Source organism: Prionailurus bengalensis, chromosome A3 (assembly GCF_016509475.1).
Source record: "Prionailurus bengalensis isolate Pbe53 chromosome A3, Fcat_Pben_1.1_paternal_pri, whole genome shotgun sequence".
Lineage (NCBI taxonomy): Eukaryota > Metazoa > Chordata > Mammalia > Carnivora > Felidae > Prionailurus > Prionailurus bengalensis.
Genome location: NC_057354.1, coordinates 14,448,364 through 14,462,474, shown reverse-complemented (window position 1 = coordinate 14,462,474; position 14,111 = coordinate 14,448,364). Strand labels below are relative to the sequence as shown.

The following is a 14,111-nucleotide window of genomic DNA, read 5'->3' as shown; positions in this document are numbered from 1 at the left end:
AAACATGATGGCTGGATCAATGGACAAAGAGAGGGGGAGGAAGTTCACCCCGCCCTGTCACTCACTCACTCTGGGCCTCAGTTCCCTCTTTGCGGAAGTTGAACTAGAGTGATCCCCAAGTCCTGAAACATCGTGACAGTAGCTGCAATAACAGCTGACATTTACTTAAAATTTTTTTTTTAATGTTTATTTAGTTTTTGACAGAGAGAGAGAGAGAGAGACAGTGCGAGCAGGGGAGGGGCAGAGAGAGAGGGAGGCACAGAATCCGAAGCAGGCTCCAGGCTCCGAGCTGTCGGCACAGAGCCCGACGTGGGGCTCGAACCCACAGACTGTGAGATCGTGGCCTGAGCTGAAGGTGGACGCTTAACCCACTGAGCCACCCAGGCGCCCCAACAGCTGACATGTATCGAGTGCCTACTAAGAGCCAGCACTTGGCGAAGTGCCTCAAGCATATGAACTCGTTTCAGTATGATTAGACCCAATCTCCGTATGAGTAGACTGAGGCTTAGGACTGACCATTTCAATGCAGCTCATTCCGCCAAACACCACAAGCGTCTCCCCTTTTCCCCTCCCCCAATTAGCCTCAAAGATCCCTCCAGGAAAAAACCGTGTAAAGGACAGAACGCAAAAGAAAAAATTTATGTGTGTCTGAGATGCAGTTTTTGCACACGAACTTATTCGTCATCACGAAATCCTGGGAGGAAAGGACTATGAGCGAATCCATCTATCAGGTGGGGAACCATTTCAGCGGGGTGAAGACACTCTTCGGATTCTTTCCTGCCTCTCCCTCCTTCCAAAACAGAGTCTCAGTTTGGTACTGACTTGTCTTTACCACCTCCCTTGACCGCTTGCCTCCCCAAGCGACACAGAGAGGGCGGGTCTCAGGCCCTCAGCTTCGAGCGGGCAGGGGGATACAGCCAGAATTCACCAACACTGCAGAGGTATTTATTGCTACTTTTCTTCTATTAGCCACTTGTGATCCTGGTTTTCCCATACATGGTCTTGGCATTAAATTTCCTTTTTAAGTCACTGTATATAAGTTTTTTGAAGAGGAGGGGAGGGGGGGTAAGGCAGTAGTAACGTAAGAAAGAAGGGGGTGGTGACAGGAGTATAGTAATACTGGGCGGGGTAAAGGGGATCTGGCAAAAATGTTGTGGGTGGTATTTGGATGATCAGAACTTAGTCCATTTGGGGGTTCCCTGTCCAAGCTCTCTGGGTTCAATGAGAGGATACAAGTTAAAAGCAGCAGGGCAGTATCTGGCCAGAGAACTTTCTCGACCCACAGGGCAGGGTCTGTGGGGTTTTCTGGGAAGCCCCTGTTAAGGGAAGAGTCAGGGTCTCTAAGAACCCCGGCCATCCTGGGGCGCCTGGGTGGCGCAGTCGGTGAAGCGTCCGACTTCAGCCAGGTCACGATCTCGCGGTCCGTGAGTTCGAGCCCCGCGTCGGGCTCTGGGCGGATGGCTCGGAGCCTGGAGCCTGTTTCCGATTCTGTGTCTCCCTCTCTCTCTGCCCCTCCCCCGTTCATGCTCTGTCTCTCTCTGTCCCCAAAATAAATAAACGTTGAAAAAAAAAATTTTTTTTAATAAAAAAAAATTAAAAAAACAACCCCGGCCATCCTATCTTCCAAGACCCAGGACCAAGAGAAGTGACCAAAATAATGTTCAGTAGCTGTGCGACCTCAGGAACATTACCTAACTTCTCTGTGCTTTGTTCTCCTCATCTGTACTAATGGGGATCATCATTACTCCCTCTTCTTAAGGCGACGGAAAGAGTAAATACACCAAAATTTGAAAGGCGTGTAAGTCAGCAAAGGATAAGTGGGGAAACACTTTGACAGTTATTAGAAACCACACTACTGTATGGTGCCCCAAGGGACAATTTCTGTATGTTCTCTTAATTAAGTCTTGTAAAGCCCTTGGGAAGGGTGTGAGTCCTCACTTCCCAAATGAGAGAACCAAGGCTCAGAGATGCAAAGCGTCCAGTCTCAGAGTTTCAGAGCCAAGACCCAAACGCAGGTCTTCTCGGCGGTCAGGCTGGTGCTCTGTCCATCATTTGACTTCTCTGGGTCTCCGTTTCTCCAGCTAAAGCACGGGAGAGGTGAGACATGCCTTGAGCACTGAATTTAAAAGTAGGAAGTAAGGGCACACGCACAGTATATGATTTCACTGGGCCCAAATAATAACCAGGGAGGACGGTGGTCTTGTGGCCACACTGTCAGTGAAGACAATGAAGCCCAGAGAAGTAAAATGACTTGCCCAGGGTCACAGAGCAACTGGGCAATGGGAATCCAGTTCTGATTCCCAAGACTCCAAACCGGGAATGAGATGACCATTCTTTCTCATCACCCACCTAAATGCCACCCACAAGAATTAGGAAAATGCCAAAGGGCCTCTGACCTTGCAGGTGCACTACCGTTGCCTAAAAAATTCCACCATCTCAAAAAAAAAAAAAAATTCCACCATCTCAGAACAAGTCTGCTGCTAGCCAGACTTGATACCTTTGTGCAAATTAGGATGGGGCGGGGTGGGGGGGGGAGCTCTTCCTCAGGCAGATCTAGCACTGCACCAGGATACATCGATTGGCAGGTAAAGTGCAGGGTGGTTCAATCTCACTGCCAACCCGAGGCCCCTTGCGCAGTGCACAGCCTGTGCGACAACACAGCTTGTAGCAGTCCTGCCTAGAATATCCCCAGACTCCTCCTCTTCAAAGCGTCCTTAGAAAGAGTCACCTGTGAGTACCCACTACAAGAGCTCATCCTGGCCACTGGTCAATCTGGCTACATTTGCTTTCGGTGGGTGTGGGTTGTAAGATAGGAAAGGGGGCAAGACTTCCCTGCAAACACATGGGGCTAGCACTCCCTTGCCAGCTGCTTTAACAGCCTCATCTATCCCCACTGGCCGCCCAAGGCCAGTCCCTTAACTTCCCTCTCCCAGAATGGCCACTCTTGGAAGATTTTGGGGTGGTCCCTCCAGCAGCATCCTGACCTCCTAAGTCTCCAGCACTGTTGTAGCAAGAGCCAGGATCTCCAGTGGAACTGGAAATTGCAACCACTGAATTCCAGAAGGGCATCCCACTCCTTTCATCCCTGCTGACAGCATTCCGTTCCAAGCCAGGAGGACATAATGTAAGAATTGTTCCCCCCCTCCCATCCGCTCTTCAGATTAACCCTGACCTCCCGGCAGACCGGCTCGCCAGCCGCCGGGGGGGGGGGGGGGGGGGGAGGGGGGGGAGACAGGTGCCTGAGGGCCAACCCTGTCGACCACACAGACTCCCAGAACATCAGAGGAGTGGTGGCTGGGAGCCATCATCAGGACCCAATGAGGGGGAGATGGCCAATGCCCAAGCATCTCCATCGTTTTTCCTGATCTGATATCTGCAAAGTTTGGGGGGAACCCATGTGTACAATATAACCTGCACTGCTGCTGGTTCCAGAATTTCCATGGGACGGAGGCTCAGAAGTGGCAATGTGATGTCGGGAGTGGGAGCGGACACCAAGGACACTTGCCTCGAAGCTACATTTGCACAGCAAACAGAAAGTTTTTGTTAGCCGCCCCCTGCCCAGGCTTTGTTTGGGGAGGTTAGCACAGGGTTGAAACTGGTTAAGATTACTACAGAAATTGTCTGGAAGCTGTGTTTGCCTAGCACACCCACTCTTTGCTTTAAATGTCTGCCCCAGATCGATAAAAACGGCAATGTTCTCTGTTCAATGTTCTCTAAGGATGTGTAATTCACATTGCACAGCAGGTTGAGAAACATGTCAGTTACTAGCCAAGAATAAAATAATGATAAGTAAGTGAGTAAGTCTATCATTATCAGGGGTGAGGCTTTGAGTATGGGATACAGATCTTTGAGGGAGGCTAAGACGCTCCCCCCCCCCCCAGAGAGCCAGACCTGCCTCCGGGGAGGCCCTCATTTATCAGCCACTTAAAGAGGCAGTGACATCTCAGGCCACACAAAGCGTCCCCACCAGGATCTGCAGGGAACACGAAAGACTCTGATTCAATCACAACTGAAGAAAGACTATACGGTGAAATGAGGCGAAGTACAAACCCTGCATTCTGGCTCTGTACAGGCTGTGTGACCTCGGGCAGGTCACCTAACCTTGCTGAGGTCCATTTCCTCAGCTGGCCAGTAGGGATGCTAACAGTAACCGTCTCCCTGGGTGCGTGCACATTATATAGGACGATGCCTGAGAAGCTCTTTGCACGGCACTTGGCACATACTGAGCGTTAAGCACTCAACACAACACCTTACTTATCGGGCCTACCACCCACCCCTGCAGAAGGTCACAGGCTCTCTGCACCTGCGCACGTTAGGATTCCCATGGAAGTGGCTTCACCGCGAAGCTTATGGAGCTTAAGCTTCTGAGCCCCTCCCCAGCCCTATACTGAATTTTCTCTTTGTAAATCTGTGTGCTTTTTCTTAAAAGGCACTTCTCAAATACTGTATGCTTCAGGCCCCATAACCCTTGGATCCGTCCCTGAGTTCATGGATGTTGCTAGAGGGCAGAGCAGACAGAAGCCTGCAGAACCCCCTCCTGAGGAGAAAGACCCTGGGTGTTTCTGTCTTTTCTTCCCTGGGACTCCACCTGGGACATCACAGACCCCATCCGTCCTCCCCCTAATGATGCCCCATAGAGTGAGGCAACTTCCTCGCTCAACCTTGCACATCAATTCTCAGAAGTCAGCACCACGAGGGCCCCATTTTACAGACAAGGAAAGTGAGACCCAAAGAAGAAAGGGGGTTGGACTAAGATCCTGAGGTCAGCGCCTGGCTGGGAACGGGACGGTTTTTGAAAGTGACGTAATCCTTATTCGGGCATTTGTTGTCTTTCTCTCTTCTATGTCAAAAAAGTCGAAGCGTTTAGGTGATTCCACACTAAAGACCATGTTTGTACATCAGCTCTGGGTCTCTCTGGCACCAGCTGGTATCACCTCCTCACTCCCTGTGCCCAAGGAGGACCCCTTCCTCCAGGCAGCCCTCTCCGAATACCTCTCCCAGCTCCCCTGGTCTCTGCTGGCAGGTGCTGGGTAATGTACCTCTAAATGACACCCTCTCTCTGCTTTTATTTTTTATGAACATTTTGTCTCACGTTGACAGATAGTGAAACAACTTCCTGGAGGTAGGAGCCTTGTCCTATGCCCTCCCGTGACGCCCCAGAAGGGCTGGGTACCAGTGAGGGGCGCAATAGGGACCTGTGACACCCATCTTCGCCCAGCCCCCATTGGTGTTGACTTTCATCATGACATTCCTGACCTCAATCTGCAGCCTTTGGTCGAGGGATTGCTTTCTTTGAGAGCGGAGAAACCGCTCCAAGCCAGGGAATGGATCCCTGCTCAGCTGCTAGCCATGTGACCCTGACCAAGTCACTTCCTCTCTCTGAGCCTCACTTTTCTTCTCTAGAAAAGGAGATAAATAATCCTCACCCCCTGAGGGGCACTGAAAGGATGACATAAAGCGACGCGCTTTAAGGCAAAGCTTAGCGCCGCCTTAAAAGTTTAGCGCCAGGCTCCAGGGGGTTCTTCCAATCTCGGCCTGCTCGCAGCAGGTAAGGGGCCTGGCATCAGACCAGCCAGTGGGGCAGCGGGCACTTCCTGTGGGCCAGGCTCAGTTCGAAGAGAGGTACATAGATTGCCCTATTTAATATCTGCCCCAACGCCGTCGCTGCCTCCACTGTTACATCTGGGCAAACCGAAGTCCAGCGGAGCTAAGTGACTTGCCCCAGGCCCTTCAGCTTGGCCTTCGTGAACAGTTCATTGGGATCATCTAGGGAAGCGTTCAACCCGGCGCCCCGCGCGCCGAGCCCAGCAAAGAGAACTCGCTCCGGTAGACGGGGGAACCATCCCGAAGGCTGAGCCGGACTCCGGCTCCAAGGCGCGGCCGGGAAAGGGCCGGAGGGGGCAGGGCACAGGGGGAGAGGGTCGAGGGGTGGGGGTGGGGGGTTCTGGTGAAATCGGTCGGGTCTGGGACCTCGGGGGCGGGCCGGCGGGCGCGCAGGACGGGGGGCGCCCGGCGGACGAGGCGTTACCTTGGGCGGGAGGGCGAAGACCACCGGCAGCAGCGCGAGCGGCGTCAAGAGCAGCACCAGCAGCCGCCGCGCGCTCCACACCTTCTTGGCCACGGTCGCCAGCGCCGCCATATCCGCGCGATCGCCGGGCGGACCGAGCCAGCCCGGGACTGCCCGCGCCCCGCTCCCCTGCTCCGGCTTAAAGCCCGGGGGAGGGCTCGGGGAGGGGACTGCGCTCGGGGGCCCGCCTTCTCCTGCCCCTGCAGGGTGGTGCCTGCGCCCCTGGGCCTGGGGACGAGAGGCCCGGCAAAGTTAAGGGAAGTCAGGCCCAGGAACTGGGAACCAGACTCCGGCCCTCCTGGCAGCGTGGCCTCGGGTGTAACCCGCGGCCGCGGCCACACCTTTTCCACGCTTTTTACCGCCCCCGTTAAACGGTTGGTAATGACCAGGTGAGGAGGAAAGCGCTTGTCAGCGTTCCCCTGGGTTTGAATCCGGGCTCTGCACAGTCTAGCCGCGTGGCCATGAGCAACGGCCTTGGAACCTCGGTTTACTCGTCCAGAAAGTGGGCGCGATGGTGATCGCGGCCTCTACCAGACAAGAGGTCTGTTGGGAAGGTTGAGGGAGATGGCCCGCTGACGCCTGGCACGACGCCTGGCACAGAGCAAGCGCTGAGCGGGGGTCACCGCTGTTGATTTAGTTTCTACTTGCTCCCAGGGTGGGTGAGCCGTCTGGAGATCGGAGCCCGGAGGCTGCTGAGTGATACGGTAGTTGCCTCCTTGGCTTTTAAAGAAAACTGCGAAAGTGTTTCCCAGAGTGTTTGCATCATTTTACATTTCCACTGGCAAGGAATCCGTGATCCCGTTTTTTCCACATCTTTGCCAGCATTTGGTGTTGCCCCTACTTTTTTGTTTTAGCCCTTCTGATAGAGGTGTAGACACATCCCCTTGTGGTCTTAGAGGTTTGAGAGTGATTTATATACGCCGGATACGATGGGCGGTTTGCAAACACTTCCTCCCAGGCTATCGCTTGTCTTTCCATCCTTTCAACAAAACCAGCAAACACGGAAAGGGGGTGCCAGGAGAGGAGGCTCCTTACTAACCGGGGAGCACACAAGTCCCAGCCCCCTCCTCCACTTCGTCTGACACCACCCTGGGAAGGAAGCTGGCACACAGGGTCGTAGCCCGGTGAGGATCGAAGTCGGGGCTCCTCACTCAGCCTGTGCTGGGGGGGAGCGAGCTCCCATGTTTTCCCCATGGTGTTCAGCTGAAGTAGAGAAGGTTCTGTCTCAAAGTGGTCTCTCTTGGCTGAACTTTTCCTGGCCCCTTGGCTACAGAGCGCTCGCTTTCGTCAGGGCTCTTTGGCAGCCCCTGCTGACATTTCCAGGTTGCCTGCGGCTTCCAAGTCTGAGATAGAGTAGGCAGAAAGAAAACCCATCACCAGGTTGTTCCTTGGGTCCCAAGTCCCCGCCTTCACCTCTCCACTCTCTGAAGTATTCTTGGGTACAGCGTTCCCAATCGTCCTCCGCAGGAAGAGTAGAGAAAACTAGGTCTGCTCCACCTTCCCCGGGGAAGCCCCTCTGTTCTTATTATTTCCTTCTTTCTACTGACTTTGGGCTTATTTGTCTCTGTTTTGTTTTGTTTTGTTTTGTTTTGTTTTCTAGCTTCTTAAGCTAGAAATCATTGGTTTTACACCTTTCTCCTTTCCTAAGATGAGCATTTGAAATATAAATTTAACATAATCCAGGAAAAATATCTTCAAAACTATATCTGACAAAGAACTCGTATCTCTATTCTAAAATCTATTACGACTCAATAATACGAAGTTACACACCCCGATTTCAAAATAGGCAAAATATTTCAAGACACTTCACCAAAAAAAAAAAAAAAAAAAAAAAAAAAAGACCTACAGATGACCATTAGGCACATACAAAGATGCTCAACATTACAAGCCATCAGGGAAATACAAATTGAAATCTCAGGATGATACGAACCCCCTGGGCTAGCAAAGTTAAACAGAGGCCAACGTGAAGTGTTGGCCAGACTCTAGGGCAACTGGAAGCCTCACAGATGGCTACTGGAAATGATCACTTAGCCAACCACTTTGGAAAACGATACATCAGTATCTTATAAACACCCGTCTAGCTTACCATTCGGCAATCCCGATCAGCACGGTGTGTACTCAAGCGAAATGAAAAATTCCTTCCGGAAGAAGGAAAAGCCGAGTGCAATGGCTCCAAGGCAGGAACAAACCGGGTGGCTTAGAATGATCCAGAACCTGGGATGCAGAGGTGTGATCAGAAGGACAGCCAGCAGCTAGACAACCCAGGATCTTGAAAGCCTGGGTGAGGACGGTGTACCCGCGCTATGATGATAAGGCAACCACTGTAGGGATTTAAGCAGAGTGGCATATTCTGTTCTCATTTGAAAAATAACAACCTAATGGTGGGGCGCCTGGGTGGCTCAGTTGGTTAAGCGTCCGACTTCGGCTCAGGTCATGATCTCACGGTTTATGGGTTCGAGCCCCGCGTCGGGCTCTGTGCTGACAGCTCAGAGCCTGGAGCCTGCTTCAGATTCTGTGTCCCCCCCTTCTCTCTGCCCCTCCCTCACTTGTGCTCTGTCTCTCTCTGTCTCTCAAAAATAAATAAATGTTTAAAAATTTTTTTAAAAAATAACAATAGCATATAATTCCCCCATCTAAAGTGTTCAGGTGAATGGTTTTTAGTGTACTCACACAGGCAATCATGACTACAATCGGTTGTAGAGAACTTCATCACCCCAAAAAGAAACCCCATATGCATTAATGATCACCCCAATTCCTACCCCCAACCTCCCAAATGGTAGATAGACACTCATCTTTCTGTCTATACAGATTTGCCTGTTCTGGACATTTCACGTAAATGGAATCATACAATATATGGTCTTTTGTGTTTGCCTTCTTTTACTTAGCATGACAGATCAGTGCTTTGCCCCTTTTAACGGGGCAAATAATATTCCATTGTGTGAATAAAGCACATTTTATTTGTCTAGTCATCAGTTGATGGGCATTTGAGTTGTTTCCATTTTTGGCTATTATGAATAATGCTTCTGCGAACATTCCTGTACAAAGTTTTGTAAGGACATGTTTCCAGTTCTCTTGGGTCTACACCCAGGAGTAGAATTCGTGAGCCATTTGTTAACTCTGTATGTAACCTTTTGAAGAGTTGCCAGACCATTTTCCCAAGTGTCCACGCCATTTTAGAGCTCTCATGAAGAGCAGAGGAGGGTTCTAAATTCTCCACCTCTTTGCCAACACTTATTATTAACCGAGTTTTTTTTCTTTGTTTTTTTTGTTTTTTACAATGGCTATTCTAATGAGCATCCTTTTCACTGAAAATTTAAATGCTTTGGGGCACGTGGGTGGCTCAGTCAGCTGAGCATCCAACTCTTGATTTCAGCTCAGGTCATGATCCCAGGGTCGTGGGATCGAGGCCTGTGTCGGGCTCCTTTCAGAGCATGGAGCCTGCTTAAGATTCTCTCTCTCTCTCTCTCTCTCTCTCTCTCTCTCTCTCTCTCCCGCTGCCCCTCCCCCCATTCGTGCTCTCTCCCTAAAAATAAATAAAAATAAAAATAAAATTTAAACGCTTTTCATTCAAAGATGGCGATATGGACCAGAAAGAGGGGCAGTGCCCGCTTCCTAGGTGGGTCACGTTGCCATGCTGCCCGTAAGCCCGTAGGGCAAGTTATTTCCCAATGGGCCCTTGGCAGGCTGTGATGAAACTTTCTCCCATGTCCTTTCAGATCGGGCTCCTGACCTTGAGCAGCTCCATAACCGGCTTCATCAAAGGTTCCAACCAGGTTAGTGTCAGACAATCTCGGATAAAGGGTAAGGCCCCGGAGGGAGCACTTTGGACATTCAAAGCCCGGGGGTGGGAAGACAGTTTTCCAAACGGGAAAAGTATTCCTGGGGACTTAGTCCAGCTGACGTCATAGAAACTGTGGTCACTCCCCAAAGCCTGATGGAGGCAGTTGGGACCAGGGTATGTTGCTCCCAGGGCCCCTGGACTGGCTCCCTTGTTCTGGAAGGAGCTAAGAGATTAAGAGGACAGTAAGTACTTAGTATCAGGGCAGAGGTTTCCCTATTATTCCAGTGGCTCAAATGGAATAATAATAGTAATAATAATAATAATAATGGCGATATACTGCACTCACTATGTGCCAGGCACTGTTTTCAACACTTTACATGTTTTAACTCATTTAATCTGTAGGATAATCTCTACGCATTCCCTGCGTCTGTCGCCCCGCATTACACAAAGCGACGTTCAAATTCCAGCCGTACCGCTTGGCTTCTTATGCAACCCTAGACAAGAGCTTTAATTCCTGTGGGCCTGTGTCCTTGTCTGGAACGGAAACACGAAGGGGGCGTACCTCACAAGGATGTGGGGAGAATTAATAAGCAAGGCCGTGGTGCAGAGTGCCTGCACATAGTAAGTGCTCAGCAAGTGACAATTATTATCATTTAGCTCGTGGCAGATTTTACTTTCCCAGGATGGCACCTATCTCTCTCCCACCCTACATGCGCCTCCCATAGGCTCCTCTTAAACGCGATGGACGCTCTTCCCACTGAGGGTCGGGGGTCCACAGAGAGTCAGCAAGGCTCCTAACGAGCAGCCAGCAAGAGCTAACCGGCGTATGAGCGAATGAGCCTTCCGATGATTCCAGCCCCTAGCCTTTGGGTCCTTCGGCTGATGTCCCAGCCGTGGCGGAACAGGAAGCAGGCATCCCCATGCTGCCCTCTCCAAAGTTCTGACCCACAGGATCCGCGAGCATAACAAACGGTGGTTTTATGCCATTAAGTTTTGGAGCAACTTGTTACAACAGCAATAGGTAACCTTTACTACCGCTGTTATTTTTCTCACCCAGCGTGAGCAAGTAGGGGCAGAGCAGCAGAAGAAGTGGTCGAACTCACAGAGGAAGCAGGTGGCAGAGATCGGCCAGGACTTGCATAGGCCGAGTCCTCAAAGAAGAGCCTCTAACGGGAAGGTGAGTCACACAACACGAGGCCCCTAGTTGGATGGCTTGTAGGCTCCAAGGCTGGACCCACGAACTCCCTGTCTTTGTTTCTTCCCCCTTTACGCTGAGAAAGAAGCAGAATGTGGGAGGAAATTCTTTTTTTTTTTTTAAGTGTTTTTATTAGTAGTGTTTATTTTTGAGAGAGAGAAAGAGAGAGAGAGAATGAGCAGAGGAGGGGCAGAGGAAGAGGGAGACACAGAATCCGAAGCAGGCTCCAGGCTCTGAGCCGTCAGCCCAGAGCCGGACTCAGGGCTTGAACTCATGAACGGCGAGATCATGACCTGAGCCAAAGCTTAACCGACTGAGCTGCCCAGCCCCCACCCCGTCCCCCTGCCCCAAAGTGGGAGGAAATTCTTAAAGAACCAGCGTTTATTTTCATTCCCTACTAGGCTTGTCTGTTAGACGGATGAGGAAACTGAGGCTCCGAGAGATTAAGACGTTTGCCCGAGGTCACACAGCTAGTGCACGACAGGGCTGAAATTCCAATGATCCGCACCGCCACTGCCCCTCCCCATTTCTAAGAGGAAAATAACCATCGATGTGATCGACTGATTACAGTCACCAGCCCAGCTATTAAGGGCTTGCTATGTGCCAAGCACTGTGCTGGGCACGGACATGCATGATCGAGCCATGCCTAGCTCTTTGGCCTGACGTCCTACCCGCTTTCCCTCAATCACTGCCTGCCACCCTCTTCACGACCTCCTTTCTGCTCCTTGAACATGCCAGGTTCTTCGCACGGACTGCTCCCTCTGCCTGGATGTCCCCCCCCACACATCCCCCCACCATCCCACCTCAGTGGCTGCTTCCTTCTCACGTGGGTCTTTGCTCTAACGTCACCTCCTCCGAGGCGCCCCCCCCCCAACCCTCAATCTACTGAAACGTAACCTTCCTCCACTCTGCGTCACGCACTCTATGTCGAGTCTGCCCCGAGTTCTTTCCTTCACAGCACGAGTCATCGTTTCAAACCGTTCCCTACTAGATTAAGCTCCATGAGAACCGGGAGTCCTCATTAATCCTCACCGTATCCCCAGTGCCCGGAACAGCACCTGGAACATAGCGGAGGTTCCGTAAGCATTGAAAACTTGAACCTGTCTTAAATTGTTGCACTTTATTATTGTGAACATCAACCAAAATCATGACTACCACTTATTCACAAGTCGTTTTTTAAGTTTATGTACTTATTTGGAGAGACAGAGTGTGGGTGGGGGAGGGGCAGAGAGCCAGAGAGAGAGAGAAAATCTCAAGCCGACTCTGTGGTGCCAGCCCGGAGCCCGATGCGGGGCTCGATCCCATGAAACTGTGAGATCATGGCCTGAGCTGAAATCAGGAGTCGGACGCTTACGTGACGGAGCCCCCCGGGCGGCCCACGTCCACAAGTATTCATGGGGCGCCTACTGTATACACCAGGTGTCATTCTGGGCGCTGGGGCTACAGCAGTGAACAACCAAGACAAAGGTCTCTGGGCTCACAGAGCGTCCCTTTTATTTGCTCTGTCATAAGATAAGTGAGTGAAATACATCACATATCCCACAGTGCTTAGTGCTATGAAGACAAATAAGGCTGGGGGAGGGGAGAGCATGCTGGGAGTATGCAGGCACCAGCTTCCCACTCCCCCTCCATGGAAGGGGAGAACTCACAGCCTCCCCGCCTGCCCCCCGCCTCGCTGAGCTGCACCACTATCAGCATCTTTCAGCGTGACATTTTGGTCAGGCCTCCGTAGCTCCAAGAGTAACATTGGCTTTGAATCCAAGGGCCGGCAGGTGGGCCTCAGGCTGGGGGTGGGATTAGTTACCCCTTTTAGATCCCTGGCTGGGTTCAACCCGCTCGGCCTTGCAGTGGGGGGCCTTTCCTCGCTACGGGGAAGGGGCAGGCCCAGAGTCCCCCGGCCTGGAGCCGCGGCTAACTCTGGGCTCTGGGCCACCCCTAACCTTCTGTGTCCTGGGCAGAGGGTGAAGGTTTACAAACACGAGGAAGCCTTTGATCAGCACCAAATCCCCAGGGTTCTGAATGTTTTTTGTTCTAAGCTGCAGGCCGGGGCCACACTGTGCTTTGCCTCCAGCAGGGAAGACTGTGGGTAGGTGGCACGTGGGGGCGAGGGGGGGCGGGCAGTGGGAGGGAGGCTCATGTGGCCCCGTGAATTTTCTTTCCCACAAGCAGGCTACGCTTGCACGAGGGAATTCCACTGCCATCAGGAAATGTTTACAGAGCACCTACTACCTTCCAGGCACCACTGTAGAAACCGCGGCCGGAGCCGGGGACAAACATGGCCCCCTGCCCACGGAGCGAGCAGGATGCAAACGAGCAGGTGAATCTGAAGGATAGCAGGTGCTGGTGAACGGGGTGGAAACAGAGCTGGGGAGGGGCGGGGAGGGCTGGGGAGGGGGGTGTCACCTTTTATAGAGGGTGCTCCCGGGGGACCTCTCACAGCGGTATCCGGCGGAGGCCTAAAGGAAGTGCGGGAGGAGGCCACATAGAGGTCTGCGGGGAACAGTGTCGCGGGCAAAGGGAACAGCAGGGAGAAAGACCCTGAGATAGCGGCAGGACTGTCTGTTGGAAGAACAGCGTGAGCAAGTGGGGCAGAGTAACAGCAGAAGGGGCCAGACACACAGAGGAAGCTGCGGGCACATTGGCCAGGCCTCACACAGGCTGAATCTCAGTCCAGGGTTCTCACCTTCTGGCCCTGGAAGAGAAGAGGGGCTGGAGACTGTCTGCCGTGGCTCCTTCACCTTGATCTCAGGCGAGAGGCCTGTGCCGCCCGATATGCCAGCCCGCCCCGGGGAAGGCAGCCAGAGGCCAGTGACCCCGCGTGTGGCTTGGGGGGACGGGGATCTGTATCTGTTCTGGTTAGGAATGTTTTTGCTTCGAGTGATAGAAAACCCAACTAAAGCAGCTTCGGCTTTGAAGATGTTTACTTATGCAAATAATAAGTCAGGGAAGAAAGGTCCGAGTTCCCGCGGACTCACACCCTGCCCTTTCTTGACTCCTTTGTCTTCCCCTCGCCGGTGCTTTACCGTCGGCCTCCCGGCCCCAAAATGGCTGCTGAACTTCCACTCATC

The 14,111-nt window shown here is 52.2% G+C and overlaps 1 protein-coding gene and 1 long non-coding RNA gene across 7 annotated transcripts in view; one reads left to right on the top strand and one right to left on the bottom strand.

Annotated features, from left to right (window-relative positions):
• Window positions 1-6,198, bottom strand: part of SLC13A3 (solute carrier family 13 member 3) — a 74,063-nt gene extending 67,865 nt beyond the window's left edge. For all 3 annotated transcript variants that reach the window (XM_043553795.1, XM_043553796.1, XM_043553797.1), the window contains exon 1: window positions 6,029-6,198. In XM_043553795.1, coding sequence (XP_043409730.1) covers window positions 6,029-6,139 — 111 coding nt within the window. In that variant the 5' untranslated portion in view covers window positions 6,140-6,198. The remainder of the gene's footprint in view (window positions 1-6,028) is intronic.
• On the top strand, window positions 4,378-12,211 carry LOC122467312. 4 transcript variants are annotated; one of them, XR_006292890.1, is made up of 5 exons: window positions 4,378-5,548; window positions 9,784-9,840; window positions 10,251-10,469; window positions 10,906-11,025; window positions 11,445-12,211. It is a non-coding gene; the product is annotated as an uncharacterized LOC122467312 (long non-coding RNA). The 4 variants fall into 4 exon arrangements; XR_006292887.1 differs by lacking the exon at window positions 4,378-5,548 and adding an exon at window positions 6,255-6,456; XR_006292889.1 differs by lacking the exon at window positions 10,251-10,469.
• The last annotated feature ends 1,900 nt before the right edge of the window (window positions 12,212-14,111 follow it).